At 38.3% G+C, this 21,941-nt stretch overlaps 1 protein-coding gene across 4 annotated transcripts in view; it reads left to right on the top strand.

The window, feature by feature from the left end:
• LOC149221096 (uncharacterized) overlaps nucleotides 1–18,137 on the top strand; it is a 35,324-nt gene extending 17,187 nt beyond the window's left edge. For all 4 annotated transcript variants that reach the window (XM_089384995.1, XM_089384996.1, XM_089384998.1 and 1 more), the window contains 4 exons: nucleotides 16,211–16,576; nucleotides 16,917–17,420; nucleotides 17,613–17,763; nucleotides 17,854–18,137. In XM_089384995.1, coding sequence (XP_089241121.1) covers nucleotides 16,211–16,576; nucleotides 16,917–17,420; nucleotides 17,613–17,763; nucleotides 17,854–17,963 — 1,131 coding nt within the window. In that variant the 3' untranslated portion in view covers nucleotides 17,964–18,137. The remainder of the gene's footprint in view (nucleotides 1–16,210; nucleotides 16,577–16,916; nucleotides 17,421–17,612; nucleotides 17,764–17,853) is intronic.
• The last annotated feature ends 3,804 nt before the right edge of the window (nucleotides 18,138–21,941 follow it).

Below are 21,941 nucleotides of genomic sequence, written 5' to 3'. Positions count from 1 at the left end.
GCATTGTGTACTACCGTACTCCCCATGCTAGGATGACCGATATTGATCTGGGATCAATGGGAACTGACTTCGGGTTAGTAAGAGTGGTATGACACACTCTCTTTTGATTGGCACTGACTTCGGGTCAGTAAGAGTGGTATGAGACACTCTCTTTTGATTGGAACTGACTGTGGGTCAGTAAGAGTGGTATGGGACACTATCTTTTGATTGGCACTAACTTCGGGTCAGTAGAGAATGATATGATACATTCTCAATCACTTCTTCTTCTTCATAAGTTCAGCAGAGCAGTGCATTGATGGCAAAGATAGTATAGATTAGCAGATGGATTAGCAGATGGAGTTCTCCCTAGTTGAGAGGGATTGTTAAAATTGGCAACTAGGGCCAAACTCCACGTGGGTCATCTTATTTATGACCACTGATATTTTTCTTGTGTTCCTCTCTCCGAGAGGTGTAGGATTGATCTAAAGATCATTCGATTCTGACATGTACAAATGAAGTTATGAATTTATTTTGATTATGGACAAATTATCAAAGTCGACCTCTTCTATATGTCGGCTCACCTAATCCAATAGTCACGTCTCTTGACCCCCACCGATTGGTATATATAGAGGTGCTTTCTCCCTCATTTGATTGATCCAAGTGCTCATCCTCTCCTTTGAAATAGGACGACATCTGATGCAGGGCATAAGTGCCAAGGGTCGAGTTTATGATGAGACCCATCTCTGTTTAGGGTTCAGTTTTCTTGGGAGAAAGAGCTGCAGGTCTGTGGCATCATGCATGGAGGATAGGAGCTTTGTCTGGGAAGTGTACCTCTTGATTTTGGGTACAGATTTCCTGTTGAATAGAGTCGCAATCAAAGAAATGCTTGTTGGATGGTTTTCTGTGTTATTTGGTGAGGTGTATCTTTGTTACAGGCCGCAAACCTAAAGGCAAATTTGGGTACAATTCAAGGTGATAATTATTTATGTTTTGGGTCCGATTTGAGTAGAAAGGGAGGCTGAATGTTTTGAGGAGAATCTGGATACCTGTGCATGGAGTTTTGAGGACTGCCTTTCCTGTGTAAAGATGTCGTAGCCCTATTCATTGTGTGCAGTCTTGGCCGCAAGCCTGTAGAGGAGTTTTGTTGGGACTGCTGCCCATAACAAGCTGAAACAGGGTGCCATATAGAGCAGCGAAGGAAGGAGGGTCTTGTGGAAGGAAAGCCGCAGTCCTCTAGGAGATTGTTGGAGCAATTTTAGGGCTGGCATATTTCTGTGGGTGCCCTAACCAGTGAAGAGCTACAACAGTATGCCCAACTAGAGGCATGTTGATGAGATAGTGTTGATTTGATGCTAGTTTGGATGGTGTCCTAGTGTGGACCATAGTTTTTAAAACCGGAACCGGTGACCGGACCGGTCCACCTAATGAACCGGTTTACCGACCGGAACCGGTCTAACCGGGACTGGTTTGGTCTAAACGAACCGGTTTTAAAAAAAACATTAAATAATTAATTTTTAATGAAACAAAACTATTTTTAAGATGTAAAACCATGATTCCAAGCCAATAGAGACAAAATATGCAAAGTTTGCTCATTTATATACCATGTAAAGGTGAATATATCAAAATGGCACCGAGTGCAATACATATCATCGACAAAATAGCAAAATACATAAGAAATGAGGCTCTAAATGGCTTATAAAGTCCAAAAACAATGGTGCAAGCTATGAGGCCATTGGCCTACAGTCCTTCCAATTTCACAAGTTCCTTTTTCACACCCAAATGTCAAAACCCTAGAGCCTTTGCTCATGTGATGAAGTCCATCACTGCTTCCAAATCACTGTAGCAACATTTTGTGCAAATAATGATCTTCATTATTCAGGCCTTAGCATTAGATTTCAGAACCTAAGTGTTCATAGTAGTAAATGCATATGGCATCAATCTTCAATCCAACATGTCCTTTATGTCTTTGGCCTACTGCAAAAGATTTGACCTTTTCAAGGGAGGACCTTTGATTTCTCAAGTTTCAAGTTCATCATAGAACTGTAGAACTGCATGTACATCTTGTAAACCTTGACAACCTTCTAACCAGTCACCAGTGGTATTTTATATGATTAGTAAACTGTTTCGTTTGGAATCTTCACCCGTGGTTTAATGCTGTACCTCGGCTACTTGAACCATCAGTGCCCTCTGGGCAAACTGAGAATTGTAATGAGGCTCTCCTCGAAAAGAAGACAAGTGACAAAAGTGCAATAGAGGCTGTGAAGAATGCTGAAGTAGCAATGGGAAATATCGCCATTGAAGGCAGTCAATCAGATGATGCCAGAAAGTCTATAAAAGTTTCACATGACAGAGGGAAGATGTCCACAAATTTAAGATAGTTTATCTCAAATTGGGGATTATGTCTCAACTTTGAAATGAAGGTAAAATCTGTGTTATCACACAACTATCTTGGATGGTGCTGCTGAAGAATTATAAGCCTCTCTTATTTTGCAGATAAGTTTGAAGGAAACAAGCATAATTGGTTGCTTTTGCATGGAATTTGGCACAACAAAGTGTAAGATCTGCCTGGTGTCTGCATCCCTTTTTCTCTTACCTGTTTAAGACTTGGAAAGTGTTAATGAGTGGTTTTAGGATTCTCAAGATCTTCTCCAGTTGTCATGATAACTTCAGACTGCATTCTGGTTCGCCAAATGTAAGGACACAACCTGTGCTCTGGCTTGCAAAGGGATCAAGTTGCAACCGTTTCCTCTTTGATAAAGATCAAGTTCTTTATCTTCTGAACATCCCTTTTTAAGGAAGTAGACTTACTGTTTGGGACATCCAGATAAGTTCTACAACTAGATGAAGGCATATTATTGAGTCTGAAGAGCATGCCTAAAACCGGCCGGTTAGGGCAAAAACTGGGCGAAGGGGGCCTTCCAACCGGGTTTTTTGGCCGGTCTAGACCGGCGGCCTTGCTAACCGGCCGGTTAGACCGGTAACCGGTTTTTTAAAACGGTTTTGAAAACTATGGTGTGGACAAGTATAGAAATCTCCAGCCCTTGGTGCCAAAATTGCAGTTTCATTGAGTCGTCTTCATGTTTAAGAGCTTTGATGTCAGATCTTCTATTTGGCAAGTCAATATTGACTTTAAATCATTGTACTCTATCTCTCTCTCTCTGGTGAACTATTGAATAATATAAGAAGAATTGATCAAGGGTTTTCTGACATTGGGGTTTGTCCTTGGCTGATGCTACATCTTGTGTCCTCTTGTCTTGGCTTGTCTTCTACAATTTATGTTTATGTTCTATCTGCATTTTACTATCATGTTGATGTGATTGCTAATTTGGATATTGATATTGGGCTAATAAAGAAATTGAAGTAAAACTGCTCTAAAGCATAGAACATACCATTGTTACCTAAAATTAACACATGTTGGCCTTCTTACCACAAAATCTAGCACCTTAGTGCAAAGCCTCACTAAGCACTCTAGATTAAGGGCAACAACAGAATCAAACTGTTCCTCTGTTATTCTGTGGATAGATAATATCCCTACAAGGGAGGCTTTACCAACGAATCTAAAAATTTAGGTAACCCAAGAATTCTAGGCTAAGCACCCTCCAAGGATTATGCTAAATAAAACACCCAAGCATAATTTAAAAAAAAATTGGCTCTTGGTGAGATGACGCAATGAGTTCAAAGGACCTATGGCTAAATCTATAGGGCAAGGGTAGTCTTGGAGAGGCTCAAATAGATCCTAGACACATTCTATGTTTAAATTACTGATTGTTGTTTTAAATTAGGGTTTTTAATAAGCACAATTCATAACATGCCAAATTTATGAAAGAAATAGAAAAATAGCCTATAAATAATAAATAGCCATAAATAAACAAAGGTTGTTGAATGAGTAAATAAGGACACAAGTTGCATAAGTTTTTCAATCGCCGAAAGTACATAAAATAGCTACAAAACTCTAGACGTTAGCCTTAAAAAGATGGCTGAAAAATACATAAACACCGATAATTTGCGTTTTCAATTAGAAGATGCAAAGGCTAACCCTAAGACTATGAGGTCCAAGGTATATTATGCGATTAAATGTAAATTTTGCTGTAACCTAATCCAAATTTACCCTAAAAGCATTTTTTTTAAATTAGAGTTTAATATTTATTATTTATAAGGATTGACACGATAAATAGACTTGTGCCTTTCTCAATCCTGGGCACATGGAATCAAAGGGCAAGGTCAATGGCAAAAGACTTGATTTGAGCAAGTTAAGAGAGAGAAAACCTCTCAATCAAAACCCTAGTGATTTTTAATCAATTGGAGATTTAAGGTCAAGGAAGCTATACTAGGGATCCTTGATAGATACTTTTAAAAATTTTGTAAAAGGAGGTTAAAGCCATAAAAGATTCAATACATTAAAATGAAATTGTCAATGAAACCCTAATTCTACAATTGAAAAGTGGAAGAAGATTACTCACAATAAATTTGCACAAATCACCATAGAATCACTTCATCAATCCAAGAGAAAAATCCCTCCAAGCATTAAAAATCTCCTCATTAACAAGGTGCCTACTCATCAAGCAAAACCCTCCTCATCAACATGTCATCATCAACCAAGCCCACATCATCACTGCAAACCACATGAGGGTGATGTCACAAGGCTAGGGCATGATATCATCATCTAGAAAAGTGTACCATCCTTTCTAGATGGGTCTCAAGTCATCATCATCATCAGTCTGCCCCAACAATAAGGAAATGCCTATCAAGAAGGTACGATGCTAGCCTGGGGGCATCCTATGGTCTCTGGAATACATCTGTCTTCTAGGAAATGTCCTAGCTTCAATGTGTAGTGTTTTAGGCTCTAGAGGGAGAGGAAAAGGTCACCATCAGTGCTGGATACATCCCAAGGTCAACACTCCTCATAAAGTGGTCAATGTCCTGACTATGGTGCCTAGAAGGGTCATCAAGTAGGGCTGGACGTCCTCTCTATAGTGTTGGAGAAGTCTCAAATAGTCCCTCAAGGGATGGAAATTATGGGAGAAAGTATCTAAGTCATACCATCAAAATTAGGTGAAATCATCATCATAGGTATAATAACCATAAGAGTAGCATCATGGGCCATATATTATGAAAAAGGCACCAAAATACTTCCCACATATTGTAACAACTCTGGGTTAAAAGTTCATGTAATAAAAGTTAATAAAGGAAAAATAAGACCACGGTCAAGGGACACTTATTCCAAGCTGAATGTTGGGCAAAATATCTTAGTGGGCATCACTTGATGTGTTTATGGCTAAAGGAAAATTGGCAAAGACAATGGCAAAGACTTTCAAAAGGAAAAAAGGTATTTTTGGCATTTTATTTATGAAAATAAATGAAATTAGGAGAAAAGGGAGGTGAAAGGTCACAGGTTGCATGTGAGGAGGAAAATGGAGGAAAATGGATGAAAATTGAAGAAATTAGAGACATGAATAATAAAAAGACATCAGAGCATCAGTTGGTAGCCTTTTGTTAGTTCAGTTTTGGAATTAGTCTCAGAGAGGAGAAGAGCACCAAGAGGAGAAGGAAAGCAAGCAAGCAAAGGAAGGACAAGAAAAGCAAAGGAAAGCAAGGATCAAGCAAGGAAAAGTTGGATCAAGCAACTTCAGCAGGAATACTTGCAGGTAACAGGTTGCATATATGATTTCCTAACTGGTTTTGACATGCATGGTATGTGCATGTTGGTATTTGGTTCTTTTGCTGTCATTGGCATGGATTTTGCCGGGTTTCGACAATGGATTTTAGCCTAACCTTGCCATTTTCGGATAGCCATGGTGTGATGGGACTTTTCTCGGTTTGAGCTTTGGATTGCCGGAAGATTTTGGATCTGGGTGAGGTGGTCTCAAGAAAATTCCCAAAGGCCTAGGAATCCCTTGACTGGTAATGGTGGGATACACGGTAAAGCCTGAGGGTGGAGATGGGAAAATTCCTCAAGGTATTGGAGAAGAAATTCTGAGGCATCCAAGCTCGGTTTGGTTTTGTGATCTCGACATCGTTTAGGTGAGGTCACGGTATGGTGAGGGTGGAGGTGGTTTAACCTCTGGATTCCCTTGGTTGTTTATGGATTGGTTTATCCCATGAGATCCCACATTCATGCTTGGAATATGGCATGAGGGTGATTGGCTGAAAGAAAGATTTGGTTAAGCCAATCTATGGTTGGGTGGTACGTGGAAGTCCCGAACCTGGTTGGCTTTTGCCTATGTTTAATAAGAGCTAAGTTTCCCTTGCTTTTGATGAGTAAATGTACTTGTTATTATGTGGATTAATGGCTTTTCTCTCATTGTTATTTATCTGGTTATATGCTGGTTATAAGCATGGTTATATGACAGTTCTCAGTCATGGCTCTTTCATGTTTTTATTTGTAACTGAATGAATAATGAATGCAAGACCTAATTGGTGTTATTTCAGCTAATGTGAGAAGGCAGTGACCCTTGTTAAACCTCAGATAAGTTTTCAGTCCCTTATGTTCAAACTTGCATTCATGACCTATAGGTTGCATATTTACCAAGTGTTTGACGAAATGTCAGTCATGATTAGACCAGGGTAGGTCAAGTCTTTGATCAAGTTTGTTATCAAAAGCATTATCTTCATGTCTGTTATGAGTTCTGAAAGTTTCATAGAGTTCTAGGCAGAGGCTAAGCCCCAACCCTGGAAAATAGCCTTAAATCTCGTAGTCACTGGCATAACATTGGCAGAAAAAGGTTACAGTCGCACTTGGGAAGGCTCATGGGAGTGACTGGAGATCCATAGTCGCTTGTAGGCCTTGGCAAGGGAGTGACTAGGGCTCTAAGTCAGGAAAAATGAGAGTTATCTCAGGGGTTGGACACTTGGAGGGGTTGGGTTGCTCTTGGAGGTCCCGTAGCACTTGAGAGAAGTCAGCGAGGTCTTAAGTTGTCGATTCCATTTCCTGAAGGTCATATAGGAGGTTGAGTCTTATCATAGTAGCCCCTGAGCTCATGTTTACCCGGGCAAGCCTGTGAAAGTGGGTAGATATTAGAGGAGGTGTGTTACACATATCATCTTCAAATTTCTTCCTAGCTTAGGGTTTGTAAACAAGTTACCATGCTTAGATATGGGTGGGTTATCCAAAAGCCCTATAAGTTGCTTCCAACCCTAAGGGAAGGAACAATTCTTAGGTTGACCCATCAATCAACGAGTGCTATTAGAACTGAATTGGAACTGGTTGAATCAATTGGGCCAATTGTTTTGAGGCCATAACTAGTCCGCTTGGTGGCATAGAACTAGAAAAGGCCAATTTGGTACCAAGCTTTCCTTTTTCCACAAACTAGTTATAGTTTAGTATGGAACTGGCCAATTTCTTACAATGCGAATAAGGATCCTCGAAATGCAAATTAACAAAAAAATAATAATCTGAGTGGTGTAGACTAATATTCATCCTTTTACTTAAATTTTAACTTTACCATTAATTGTTTTAGGATGTTTGAGAGCGGTTCCAACCTCATTGGATTTTATATGGAGAAAGTAGAATTTTAGATCCCGCCCAAAATCCAACAAATATAACAACTTTCAGGATATGAGGATTAGGGGGATTGTAGTGTTCTCATTGGATTTTGTCATGTATGAGTGTTTCAAACTAGCATTTAGTCGAGAGTAGCACGCCCTTTACGTACCTCAATGTTGGTGGCATTGATTTTTGAACTCCTCTATCATGGTTCTAGTAAAAATGTACCCATCACTCAAACAAAATCTCGATTGATAGGTTAAGCTTTTTCCATATTATTTTAATGCTTATAAGGTGATATTGATGATGAGAATCCCAATATAGGCAATTATTTTGATGATATGTAAGTATTTTTTGTAGCATGATTTTCTTTGGACTCTAGAGGCCATATAGAGCCTCTTCGTTGATGTATTTTTGGTTCGAAGATGGATTGCACTAGGTGCTATTTTGGTTATATGAACCCTTGCTATGTATATGAGAAACTTTGCATATTTGTGTATAATGGTTTGGATTCATATTCCCGATATCCTCTAACATCAAATCAATACAATGTGCAACACAGGGAGTCCAAAACAAGTTAGAATACCTCTCCATAAGCAACCTGCCAACAACAACATAATTTGCAGCGTTGTCCATTATGACTTGGACAACTTTCTATAGACTTACCTCTTGAATGACATACAACAAATCACATAGGAATCATGCATCTTTGATATGTGCAAATGCATCAACAAATTTCATAAACATTGTTCCCTTGCGACAATTAGACAAGAAGTTAATAAGGGTTCTACACTTTTGATCAGTCCAACTATCCAACATCGTACTGTATCCAGTGTGTTCCCATGATGCCCTAAATTCCTCCAACATAACAGTGCCATTGGCCTTTTCATTTTGAAGAATAGTCCCTCTCAAGTCATCATAGGAAGGGGCTTTGTACTCCAGGCTAACAATAGCAATAAAATCAAGCATAGCCTAGTAAAACGGATTGTACTTGGCAATGTTGAAAGGAATGTCACTCCATAAAAAACACCCACCAACTAGCTTGTCAAATTCTTCCTTCTCCTTTCTTTTAAGTGTTGACTTGATAGAAGGTTGTGCACCAAGTGTGGCTCTAGGAACAAAAAATGATGAGATAGATGTGGGGCTGGCCATTGTGGAAGGTGATGCTAAAGAACCACTTTCACTTGCCCCCATTCCTCCCTTTGCAATTTGAAGTTTCACAACTACCTTGTAGTGCAACTGGCCTTTTCATTTTGAAGAATAGTCCCTCTCAAGTCATCATAGGAAGGGGCTTTGTACTCCAGGTTAACAATAACAATAACACTAATAGATTTGAGACTTCTGCGATCTGCATTTTGTGTGGTTCTCTCTTCCGGATTCATCGCATTTTACTTGTTTTATGTATTGACGTTTCGAACCATCCTCTGTGGTTCATCATCAAGATTAGATATGTGAAGAAGTCAGAGAACCACGGAGGATGGTTCGAAACGTCGATACATAAAACAAGTAAAATGCGATGAATCCGGAAGAGAGAACCACACAAAATAACAATAACATCAAACATAGCCTAGTAAAATGGATTGTACTTGGCAATGCTGAAAGGAATGTCACTCCATAAAAAACACCTACCAACCAGCTTGTCGACTTCTTCCTTCTCCTTTCTTTTAAGTGTTGACTTGATAGAAGGTTGTGCACCAAGTGTGGTTATGGGAACAAAAAATGATGAGGTAGATGTGGGGTTGGCCATTGTGGAAGGTGATGCTAAAGAACCACTTTCACTTGTCCCCATTCCTCCCTATGCAATTTGAAGTTTCACAACTACCTTGTTACTTTTGGCAGAATCTTTATCTTCTAATGATTTGATGGAAATACAGATGACTTTCAGAGATGCATCTAATAAGCAAAGTTCTATGCCATGTCCCAGAATTTGTGCAAGGTTGTATTGCAATCGGGATATTTCCCCTATCATATGCTTCCCACACAACTTGCAACTCAAATTTTGTCTGTTGAATGTTAAATTTTCATGAAACTCTGCAACTACTTATATGAATAACTAAAAACTGAAATTAGTTAACTTTCACCAAGATACAGAGCCTCTTAACAACTTATAAGCAGCGGAATAAAAACATAGAGATTAAAACATCACACAAATTGACACACTTTTCTCAGGAAACCCAACAGGGAAAATCTGCTTGCTATTTTATTGATTGTCCTTGGAGCAATTGGATCTATTACAAAGCAACTTGTCTCTCTTGAGAAAGCATTTTGCTTCTCACACAAATCTTAGCTAATACAATTGATCTTGGCTTGCCTTGATCACAACTTGATCTCGGTTCCTAGCACACAATTCATCCTTTGCTGCCTCCTTGAATTGCTCTGCAAACCTTGTTGTCTTACTTCAATTCTACTCCTCCTTGCGCACTTGAGCCTCCTTAATCCTTGCACTAATCTCCTATTCTCTAGTGCACTTATGGCCCTATTTCTTAGCGCACTTGGGCCTATCTCCTTGTGCACAAAATATCCTATTTTGTAGTGCACTTGGCCCCTATTTCTATGCGCACTTCAACTCTATTATTTATTACCCCAACTCCACACTTGCGCACAATCAATGCGCTGAATTCTAGCGCACTTGTGCTCCTATTATTTAGGACACAATGCCAACACTCCACAATCAAGGCTCTCTCTCTCACAATCTCGTGAGCTTGCTTTGTCTCACAACCTCAGTGCACAAAACAATTGAATTTACTTGTGCCTTTGTCCTTCCTTTATAGATTTGATCCTTGCTAAATTAGGCTAATTCAATTTTAGAACTCAAGTTGTGATAGTGAGTTAACTGAGAGTGTTACTCTCCTTCCAATCATCACTAAAGTTGTTATCTCATGCTCTCTCCAATCATCACTGGAGATCTAAGTTGCTCTTCCTTCAATCAAGACTGGAGACTAACTCTCTCTAACTGAACTGCTAATTGCCAATCAATCCTGTATTCAAGTTGATGAAGACTTCCACTTAATTGGACCTACAACACTACGCATGAACTCTTGATGATTATTCCCGTAAACTTGAAATAAACTCACCATTATTGAAGTCTAACTCATGAGGACAAATCAAGGTCTTCATTGGCTAAGAAGACCTTGCTCGCTACATTTTCAACATTGAAATTGTTGTTTTTTTAGGCCTCAATAGGCTTGCATACCTTGCCACAAAAGAACCCATAATATTATAAAAAATGAGGAGCACGCTGGCCAATATATAGTGATCGATGTGAAGGGTCATGACCCTTGAAAGGCCACCTTTTTATCATGGAGCCGACCTGATCTTTTTCATATGAAAATACTGATCATGGCTACTCAAATTCCAACACTCCCTCTTAGCTAGGGAGGTATTTTTTTCATTCTCTCTCTCTCAATCAATCTCAACATAAAGAAAGCTGATAGCATCAAACCAAACACCATTGTTCATGAGGCCATACACATCACAATCCATCTCTCACATAGATGACTCATCCTTCCAGACCAAATCATAGGTCTCATGGAACATCCAAGGAAGAGATCACACCATCAATCTCCCCCACCATACACCCTCATGACTACAATCCTCATAACCAAATTTCTGACCACATAGGTCTTACAATAACCTAAATATGCTACCAAACCAAAGCTCCCTCTCGAAGGGATCCTCAACTATTCTAGGCTTCTTACATAATCATCACCCTGCTCAAAAGAAGAAAAGTAACCATGGTGGATTTCAACACTTGTTTCAGTAACAACATCCAACTATTTATCTAGCTCTAATTGGAGCTTTGTATAGAAGCAAACATCAACAACCTAACAGGTTCTTTCCTAGCTTAACGAGCCAAATCAACACATTAGCAGCGGAGTCTTGCAACTTCTTAAGCAAGTATCCATGGACTCATAGTTCATCATGCCACTTTTTCAGCAAGAATTTTATCAGGCTCATGCAATACTTTCGATCAGCTCCCTCTTACACAGAAGAGGTTCTCAACATTTATCAGAAACATATCATCAACAAGGAATCCACATCATCGAGGAGACCACATCATCAACAAGAAGTATATATCAACATTAAAGTGTTATCAATTGGTCATAATGGTCCATAAGCCTTGGATTTCTTTCTCCAAACCCTACCTAGGGTTTACAAACAATAAAAAAACCAACGTCAGTAATAATTTAAAAACAATAAAAGAGATACAAGATACTTATCTTGATCAAGACCTCTCCCTCTTGATCTTTAGCCTTCTTGATTCCAACCTTTAACAAAAGAAAGATTAGTCAAGTTTTCCCCTTTTCTGGAGCTTGACAACCACAAGGTCATTCCTATGGCTTCCTTGTTGGAGGCTTCTATTCAAAGCAGAAATAATTTTCTTCTTGAAATCAAATCAATTAGGTCAGCCTCCTTGAAGAATGGTCGATCTTCATTTTATGTATAGAACCTTGACAATTATACAATCATGCCACAGGCTTTTTTAAAGTGTTGAATTCATTTATGCATTCAAAAATACATTTTAAACAACCAAAGATCATAATCTTGCCCAAAAATATATCACCATTTTCCAACCAAAAAAAGAAAGACAAACAAAACATAAGGAGTTAAACAATGCCATGGAGTAATAGCTTGAACATGGCATTATCAAGCTCTGTAAAACACTAATTATTGGTTGCGTAACAAAGAGAGCACACATCTTAAACCTTCGTTTGTCATATATTTCATGTTAGTCTATTCACAAGCTCATCTAAATTTAAGCTGCAGATGAAACTACATACTTTATGACTTTTAGATTGTTCTAGATGGTTGATGATGTGTACTACAATAAAAAAAATTTTTTTCCCATTTTCTGGAGTCGCATGATAATCAATTGACTCATGGTATTCATTTGAATCCTCATTTGTTATGTGCACTCATGGCGAGGGCATTGTATCAACCCTGCAGAATTCCGTTCTTATGAGATCCAGAAGTCGATTCAAAGTCTTTGAATTGTTTTGCAGTCCAATACATAAGATTTAAGGTAAATCTTAAGTATGCATTCTTTTCAGTGTCTGTTTGTTTGAGTATATTCACTGGCTCTTAATTTTACTTGGATTCCCATTTCCTTTCAAATTTTACCAGACCATAACAGGGATTTGAGCTTCGTTTATGTTTCTGAAGGTTGAGGTTTACATTCAATCTCATTCACGATAGGCAAGTTTGACATTGAGCTCTTAATTCACATATGGGGATTGAGTTACACTATTCTTCAATGACCTGGTACATTACACAGCTCCTCTGGTATTTAATTCAAATATCAGGCCTTAACCATTACAGAAAGGCAAATCATTGGCTCAATTTGAATGGTTTGTCGCACTCATTTGCAAGTCCCAATATATTTTTACAGTTGTCACTGGTAAACACAACAAGGAGCTTAGAACAATTATAACGAACACAACTGAACATAAAAACTGTTATTTTTCCAATTAAGGGAATTGCTATCATATGTGAACCACTGTAAGTGATGCGAGCCACAGTGATCACAGAGATATTGGAGTCACAGAGATCAAATGCGAGCCTTCAATTTGCGAGTCACTGAGGTGTGAGCCTTCTGCTCAGATCTTCGATCTTTTTCCAGCTCTGATACCATGTTGTTTTTGCAGGCCTCAGTAGGCTCGCATACCTTGCCATAGAAGAACCCGAAATCTTGTAAAAAATGAGCACGCTGGCCAATATATAGTGATTGATGTGAAGGGTCATAACCCTTAAAAAGCCACCTTTTCATCATGGACCCGACCTGATGTTTTTCATATGAAAATACCGACCATGGCTACTCAAATTCCAACAGAACCCCCCCCGGCCCCCCCCCTCCGGCCTGAAGTCACCACCTTTATCATGGACCTGACCTGATATTTTTCATATGAAAATACCGACCATGGCTACTCAAATTCCAACAGAACCCCCCCCCCCCCCCCCCCCCCTGAAGTCACCACCTTTTTATCATGGACCCGACCTGATGTTTTTCATATGAAAATACCGACCATGGCTACTCAAATTCCAACAGAACCCCCCCCTGAAGTTACCATATTCCCACATAGGGCCCAAATTTCCCAGCATTTTTAAACTTCAATGTAAGATTGAACCTAGGGCAGAAGGAAAATTAAAAAAAATAAAAATCAGCATTTTTACAATCACGAAACCCTCTCCACTGAATGAATGAAAATGGCAAAAAAAGTACACCCCCTCCTCCTAGCAAAACCATGGAAAATAAATGGGTGACTGAAAACCCAAAGAAAAACTAAGAAAAAACAAAAAAAACAGGGCCGAATTTGATGCCCATACCTGCCAGTGTGTGGCCTGTTGAGGAAACTCAGTCCATAGTGCAAAATTTTTCGGGATTGGCTCCTAAAAATAATTATTTTCTCCTCCTTCACCCTAGGAAATTCGTTTTCCTATTTCTCTGCTCTCTAAATTGTGGCCTCTATTTGCAAAATGAGGAAAAAGAAACCAAAATTGAGTTTATAAATTGACATGGGCGCAGCTCCATGATTTTTTTTTGATCGACTCACATTGTTTTAACTTTTCTCAATTTTTACTATATTATTGCAATAATATGAACATGGAAAAAATCGACGATATTATTGTCTCCTTCAAAAAATTGTGATACAGTGGTGATGCTTTCGCAAAAATATTGCATTGTTGGCAACACTCGTTAGGAACAAGGACCTATCTCGATATCTAAACTATCAGGGAATCCATTCTGAAGTTTCATCTCCATGCATATCCTAGCCATTGAGGTTTATCCAAGTTCTTTGTCCTCTTATCAATATCCAAGAATCCACCTATCTTATTCCAGGGAGTGCAACTTAATCTAGAGCAGCTTTATGCCAGCGCTTTCTTTCATTGGATTAGATAATGGCGTCCAACCTTTCAGGGGCTGAATGGAGCTGTCCCAATACCACTATACCCCCTGATATTCTCTTGAGCCCTCACCCATTGGCAGATGAAGTTGATACAGCTCCTAGTCAACAAATGGAAAATAGAGGCATGTCTAGCTGCTGATGTCAAACCTGATGAATTCACATACTCATTGTTTGTTTCAAATCATCACTCCATGAAATTTGCCCACTAAAGTAGTTTCTTGATCCAATAAAACTTGATCCATGACTACTTCCTAACTCAGTTACTAACCTCATTTTTTCTGCTCTTTGTTTTACACACTTTGCCCTCTTTCTCCTCTCCCTCACCAGATCCCCCAAAAGCTGCTCCTTTCTAGGTCTCTGTTTATATCTTTCAAACCCTGGATTACTCCCTGAAAGTTCCTCCATAGTCAAAGTAGCCACCACAGTCTTTTATTGGGGGGTTAGGTTAAGATCCATCCATAACTCTTCTGGATTACAAGGAAAATACCCTCTTCCCCCCAACTCTTGCAGTAATTTTTCAGACTGCTTGCTGGTATTAATGGAAGATGAATCATGAGACAGACGTGGCCTTGAACCATCATGAATACGGATTAGCGCCTCCTCGGATCCTCTCAACACCTACATCTGTACTGCTGACACTATCATGATTGCCTCCTGTCTTGTCATGTCTGAGTCTGGACTACAATGTCTCTCCATGAGGGAGAAGAAATATTACGAGGGGACCTATGTAAAATGCAGGTCCACTAGAACTATTTCTGACCTCCAAATCCTTAGTTGAAAAGTCGTTAGGAGAGAAAAAACTTTCCTTAATATCTATTGACTTTTTCTTTGGTCCTCCACCATCAAACCCCCTCTGCAAAAAACTGTCGTTTCCCTGCTCCATCTCATCCTCCTTTCATATCGATCTATCTTTATATTTATGTTTATTTGATGTAACTATATATTGCATAGCCTATATTTGGAGATCCATACTGAAGACTCCCTTCAACCTTGAAAAATATATACAGACAACATGTCAATAAATAAATAAATTTAGAAAGAAAAATATTGAGGGAGGATAGATAGGGCTCATTTTAGGGCAGGGTGACACTTTGGGGAAGACTGGTGGGCACAACTGGGCTGTTTTAAAATTATTAATATATTTTAAAATTTTTCTTGAACCAGCAGTTTAATGGGTTTTGTAGATTTCTTACTCTGGGAAATTTAGACCACCTCACTTTTGGCATGAAAATTTCAGTGTGTTCTGGCTGGTTTGCTTCATACTCATGCCATAAAGAAACAGGATCAGATGCATCTCTTTCATTCATGAGAGTATATCCTTTTGGACGTGTTCACTGTTTCCCCTAGCATTCACACGTGAAATTTGAACTTACCCTGGACAGATTGCCAGTGGTGCATGGAATTCAAGATGACTCAAATCTTCTATTCAGAAGTTTTCTTGATTGACTAATTGTTGACATGTTATTTGCAAAACTGATGGTCTACAAAGTTGAAACTCAATATTTTGATCTGGGGAAGCATAGAGTTGAAACTTGAAAGCTAACTCAAATCTTCTGGTCAGAAGTTCTCTGCTGGAATTCTGTCAGAATATTCTTGAGTCTTGACTGACTAATTGTTGACATGTTATTTGCAAAATTGATGGCCTACAAAGTTCAAATTCAATATCTTGATCTGGAAGTGTTCCACGTTTTTATTGGATTTTATTGATATCAAATCCCTGTAGTAAATAGAAATATATGGCGCAATAAAACAATGTCACATTTTTGTTGCTAATAATATGCTTGCCTAAATCATCAATGAAATGGCTAAATTTTGAATTCTTATAATTATGTTGTGGTTGCAGGACTCCTATGTACTATGTCGGGTATTCCAGAATGGTGGTCCTGGTCCCAAAAATGGGGAACAATATGGTGCTCCTTCCAGGGAAGAGGATTGGAATGCAGACATCCTTGGCAAAGCTGAAACAAAATCTTCTGTAGAAATGGACCACATTAGTACAAATGATTCCACTTTGAGCAAAACCATGGAGGAAGTTATTTCATACCGTGGAGAGAATCATCCATTGGATAACGAGATTGTTGCCCAAGTCGACGAACCAGCCCCTGCAAGATCTGATTATGATATTGATAGGATCGTGGAAGAATGGATTGACAACCCAAATGATATGGAGCCAAACACTAATGAAAATGAATTGGTGCAAGGAAATCAGGTAATCAATTTGCAAGGCGACAATACTCACTTCTGTGAGATAAATGTTCTATTTCTATAAAATTGAACTTGTGCTAACTGAATGCTTATATTCGATTCTTGTTTTGTATTTGGCACTTGATCCAGTGGTTGTTGTCAAACCCAAAAAATGAATGTTGGCTATTTCTTTCTTGAAGAAGTAAATAATGCAAGCATCATATCTAAGGATTAATTTATGGCATGTGTCATTAAGCATGGCAAATGATATTCATGTTATCATTTTTGACTTTTGCATGCTTTTCAAGCATAATAACAAGACAAATTTTTTTCAGACTGACTTGTAACTTATTAATTATGTGCAGGACTGGGATGCTCTGATCTCAAAAGAAACATTAGAACATACCATTGTGCAAACTGAAGATGTTGAGGTGTTTAATGATTTCGGAGACTTGTTTGGCAACATAAATAATCCTGTGCAGACAAATATGGAAGATTATGCAGGTGTCTTTCATTTGCAAGATGGCAGGGGAGTTGAAGAGCGGGTATCTACAAGTATTGATCCATTCATATCAAATCCACATGAACCATCGCCTGCATTTCTTGATGGATCTTTCTTAGAGCTGAAGGATCCTGCAAATCCAGTTGAGCTAAACTCTTCTGATCTGGAGACCTTTGATATAAAGGATACTTTCTTCGATGTCTCAGATTCCCCAGATAATTTTGCTGCTTCATCGATTGCCTTGTATCCTAAGGAGAGTCAAAACCAGAATACTGATTTACGTTTTCTTAGGGGTAAACAAAAGATGTCAACTGAAGTGTCAGACCAGACTCATAGTCCAACATATGGATACAGTGTGCTCCAAGAGGTATGCACTTCTATGTTCTGGCAGAGAATATAGCATTCATTCAGGTTTGATCTTTGAGCGTCAGAGAGTATTTTTTGTACTGCGGTTTCACATAAATCTTACACAGTAAACTTGAACAGGAAAGTTAAAATTTTGGGCATGGTATTTCCTGTCCATTTTCTCATTATGCATTCAATATTGTTTTTACAACAGGCTTCTAATGTGGAAAGACACCCATTTTCCAGTCCACTAGGGGAAAATTTGGGATCTCTATCTTGGATGCAAGAACAATGGATCAATAATGCTAGTAATGGCTTTACCTTTTCGGAAGTAGATGATGCAAGAAATCTGGTTCCTTCAGCAGGTATAGACAATTCTTCAAATACTAATTACTGGCAAGAGAGAGAATTTTAAATTTTGTTTTCCTTCTTGTTAATATAATTTTCCTTTTCAGATTATGAGTTTATGACAAAAAGACAAGATGCAAGTGCTGGAATGCAAAACTTAAAGAATCACGAGGATTCTGATATCGCCAAAATGTTTGGTCAATTTAGTGTGTCCTAAATTGCTACATTAATTATCAATCCGGGATTCGTAAGCCGATGAAGTGTGGTGCACTATATGTGCAAGATAACCTATTTCTTACTTTTGTCGTTTTTGATTTTTATGTTGTTTTGGGGGTTTTGATTCCCTTTATCTCCTGATGTGAATGAAATTCCTATTCCTAAGTTTCTAGAAGGCAAGTATGGATACAATTTGTAAGGCAATTATGTCCTCTCTATAATGGTTTCCAAAACTTAACACTCCAGAAGGTCTTAGAACATACTAGTGATGGAAGTAATGCTTGAACAAGAATTGAAATGTGCTGCTATTCAAAACAAGTAAATAATGAACTACTGAACATGAAACTATTGTCTCTGCTGCTGTCTAAAAAATGAAACAGAAAAATGATTTAAGCTACTGCACTCAAAGAAATTAAAAATTGCAAGGAAAGTGAAACTAAAATCAAATGATACATTCATAATTTGATCCCTCGCCAGTAGTTCAACTATGGCTTTCGGAGGTAATCATCAATGTCATGAACAATCTGATATCTAATTGCAGACAAGTTAAACTAAAATCAAATCACACATTCATAATTCGATCCCTCACCAGTAGTCTAGCTATGGCTTTCGGAGGTAACCGTCAATGAGATGAACAATTTAATATCTAATTGCAGAAAAGTAAAACTAAAATCAAATTACACATTCATAATTCGATCCCTCGCCAGTAGTCCAGCTATGGCTTTCGGAGGTAACCGTCAATGATATGAGCAATTTAATATCTAAGCTAACTAATAAAGCAAGGAAATGAAATTGAAATCAACAAAACAGAATTGGAATAAAAAACTAGGAAAAACAAAGTCAGCGGAGAATTAATCCCATGTCATTAGTCATTGTGAAAATTATATGCAGATGCCCGGGCTGCCTACTCTATCCTGAAACATGCATACACTGATCAGCATTATACAAAGCTTGTAGAGTCATGAACAGAAGTGAAATGTTAGAAATATATACAGGTGAATGATTATAAAACATGTGCAGTGAAAATAAAGAAACAAGACATAAAGACTATACAGCAACAATGGAAACGAAACCTCAGCGTACAGGGGCCCTCTGCACAACCTCGGTCAACAGACTATCATTTCAAGATTATGTTCACGCAATCATGTAGAAACAGAGTCTTCTCATATATTTCATAACACGGTTACAACAATAAAACTAGTGTCACGGCACAGTGGGCTTGAACAACAAAAATTACATTCAAAGGACTAACTACTATGCGTATAGAAACGCGTTATTTATAACAAAGTTTACATAACTGTTTCCTTGTAGAACTGCGTGAACAGGGGACATGTAAAAGACAGTGTCCATGGATTTAGTGTACTAGTTGTCGAAAATATTAAATCTATCAACTTGTGGCTGTTAGATTCTCGTCATGGGTCAGTCTACAGGTGGCAACAGACCCCAGAGAGTTAGGAATGACCACGCATCCTTCAAAATCATTCACGTGCTGGAAAACAGAGTCTGGCTGCCGTAGGACTCTTATGTAGGACCACCGTTGACCACAGCTTCCCTTGATGAATTCGGCTGAACCAATAGGCCCTGATCCATGTCTAGGTCATTTCTAACTTGCCCATGTGGCTTGTTTTCCCTGGTGACACCTGCAACATAGAGTTTAACAAAAACAGTTGCGGAAAGTTGAATCAGCTGCGGAAAGTGACTGAATTCCTTTGCTAATGAGCAAAAATCTAGTTTAAACAAAAAACACAAAACATAGTTAGAAAACCACTTTATGTGCTCTTTTAGAATCAATATGCAATGATGTTGATAGCTTAGGAGGTTCAGGTGAGTGGAAAAAGTCTAGGAAAGTGTGTAGGAGAGATGCAAGTTCAGGGCTCAACAGTCATCTTCCAAATTTGCAAGCATGCTGGCATTTATTCCTGCATGTCTTGCGTTGGCAGCTGAATATCCTTTCAAAAGCAAATATTTTTCACTAGTGCCCAAGGTCGATTCAGTGACTGTTGAAACTGCAATTAATCATGTTGCTGCTGTATCTATTACCTTTGCATGCTCTATGGTTCTAGAACCCAAGATAAAACATTCATCTGGGGCTCAATTACCTACTTGCTCATGTGGTGTTGGTAATGGCATTGTGCAAGGGTCTTTTGCATCCAGTTGGCCTGCAAGCAGCTTTGTTGGCTTCCAATCAGCAGATTTGGTCACACAACGAAAAACATCAGGGGGGTTGCATGCTGGCTTACTTTTTGTGTTTTTCTTAGGTGCCATAGCAGTTTTTGTGTGGGCATTGCTTATGTATTAGGCAAGTACATTTACAAGTTTGTTATATCGTAAGAACACCTATAATGGTCTGTTCAGCATTCAGTTAAAGATTTCTAGATATCATATAATCTACTAGAAGCTGGTTTTCTAGGACTAAACTCTATGGGGCCTTGGTTATGTGGTACATTTGATTTGAAAATGTTTCAAGTCTCAGAAACCAATTGTGACCTCTCCTTTGTTTTGCTTGCACTGGATTTGTTTTTCTCTTCCAATATGTCTAAATTTATTGAAGAACATGATAAGTTATTCATCGCCCTAATAGTCGAAGTACACTGTCTCTAGTTAATAATCAGCTCTCTATATTGATTGATGTTGTTATGAATCATGGTGCATTCGTAGTCTGAAATGGAATGCCAGTCAATTTCAATTTCATGAAACAATTTTTTGTCTTCTAGATTACATATTGTCAATTTGTTTGTAATATATTGGAATTGAGAAGAAAATAAAAGTCAAATATAAATAGGAATTCATGTTTACTTAATGTTATACATATTCAGTGCACACAATTTGTTGCGTCAGATGCTCAGAAATAGCATGTCAAATGGTGTTGAAGTTAATGGTCCTGCAATAATTGCTGTTTGTAGAGGAAAATTGCCTGTGACACAAATCCAACCAATTTTTGCAGTTTATATCCAATATTTTTAGTGGTCCTATGCAAAATGCTAATTGCAGTTTTAGCCAATCCTTGCTTGGGACAGTTAAGTACCAGAGCTTATGATACTTGGTTTTAGTTGTTGAAGAAAATAAATCCTTGCTTGGATTTAGAAATGCTTTATTGGGACAGTTAAGTACCAGAGCTTATGATACTTGAATTTAGTTGTTGAAGAAGAGAAAATCATGTATAACAATGCCAATATTGTAGCCTTAGGGCAGAAATAAAACTTCAAGACCAAGCTGGAAATGCCTTTGTAGCTTACCTCTCCTGTCAGAATGATTTTATGATGTCATCAGAGATGATGGACCAAGATCAAATGTTCATTGATTCCCCTTCCTCTGAAATATCTTTTCAATGGCTAGTGAATTTAACATTTAGAAACTCATCTATTGTCACAAATGGATGGGATGGGAATAAGATACCCTTTATGCTCGAATGTAGCTATTTTCGGGAGAAGATTGGAAAGAAGTTTGGATGAAGTTCCAAGCAATGCAATAATGGAGCTATTGGACCATAAATCTAGATTATGATCTTCCAAAGCTGTGATGACCCAAAGTTCTATATCCCTATCTCTGAAGACTATTATAGTAGACTATTTGAAATGTTAACTGCTGGTGTTGGCTACAACGCAGAGCAATGGAGATTATCTAGAAGTTAATGTGATTCAACGCAATTATCTTAATGAGCATAGTTTATCACTGCACCATGTCTTAGTTGCATTGTGTCCAAATTCTGGCTGATATAACTGATTGTCCAAATCGAACAAGATTTTTGCTCTCCCGCATTATGGTTTTAAGAATTCTCATATTTAGATCTTTTGATGCCTTTAGATAGAAATCATGGTGACAATTTCATGACCATGCACAGTAAAGGGCATATATCTTAGTTTTAGCAGCTGTCTTATAAATGACCATAATTTTGTATCACTGATTTCTGCGAAATAGACGGTGCATCTAAAAATATAGGTCTGGCATAGGCAACAAATTTTGTCAAAGCAGACTCGTG

Source organism: Pinus tabuliformis, chromosome Q (genome assembly GCF_031772625.1).
Source record: "Pinus tabuliformis cultivar Carrire ecotype Pingquan chromosome Q, CPIR1, whole genome shotgun sequence".
Taxonomy (NCBI): domain Eukaryota; kingdom Viridiplantae; phylum Streptophyta; class Pinopsida; order Pinales; family Pinaceae; genus Pinus; species Pinus tabuliformis.
This window is presented reverse-complemented; position numbering and strand designations above follow the sequence as displayed.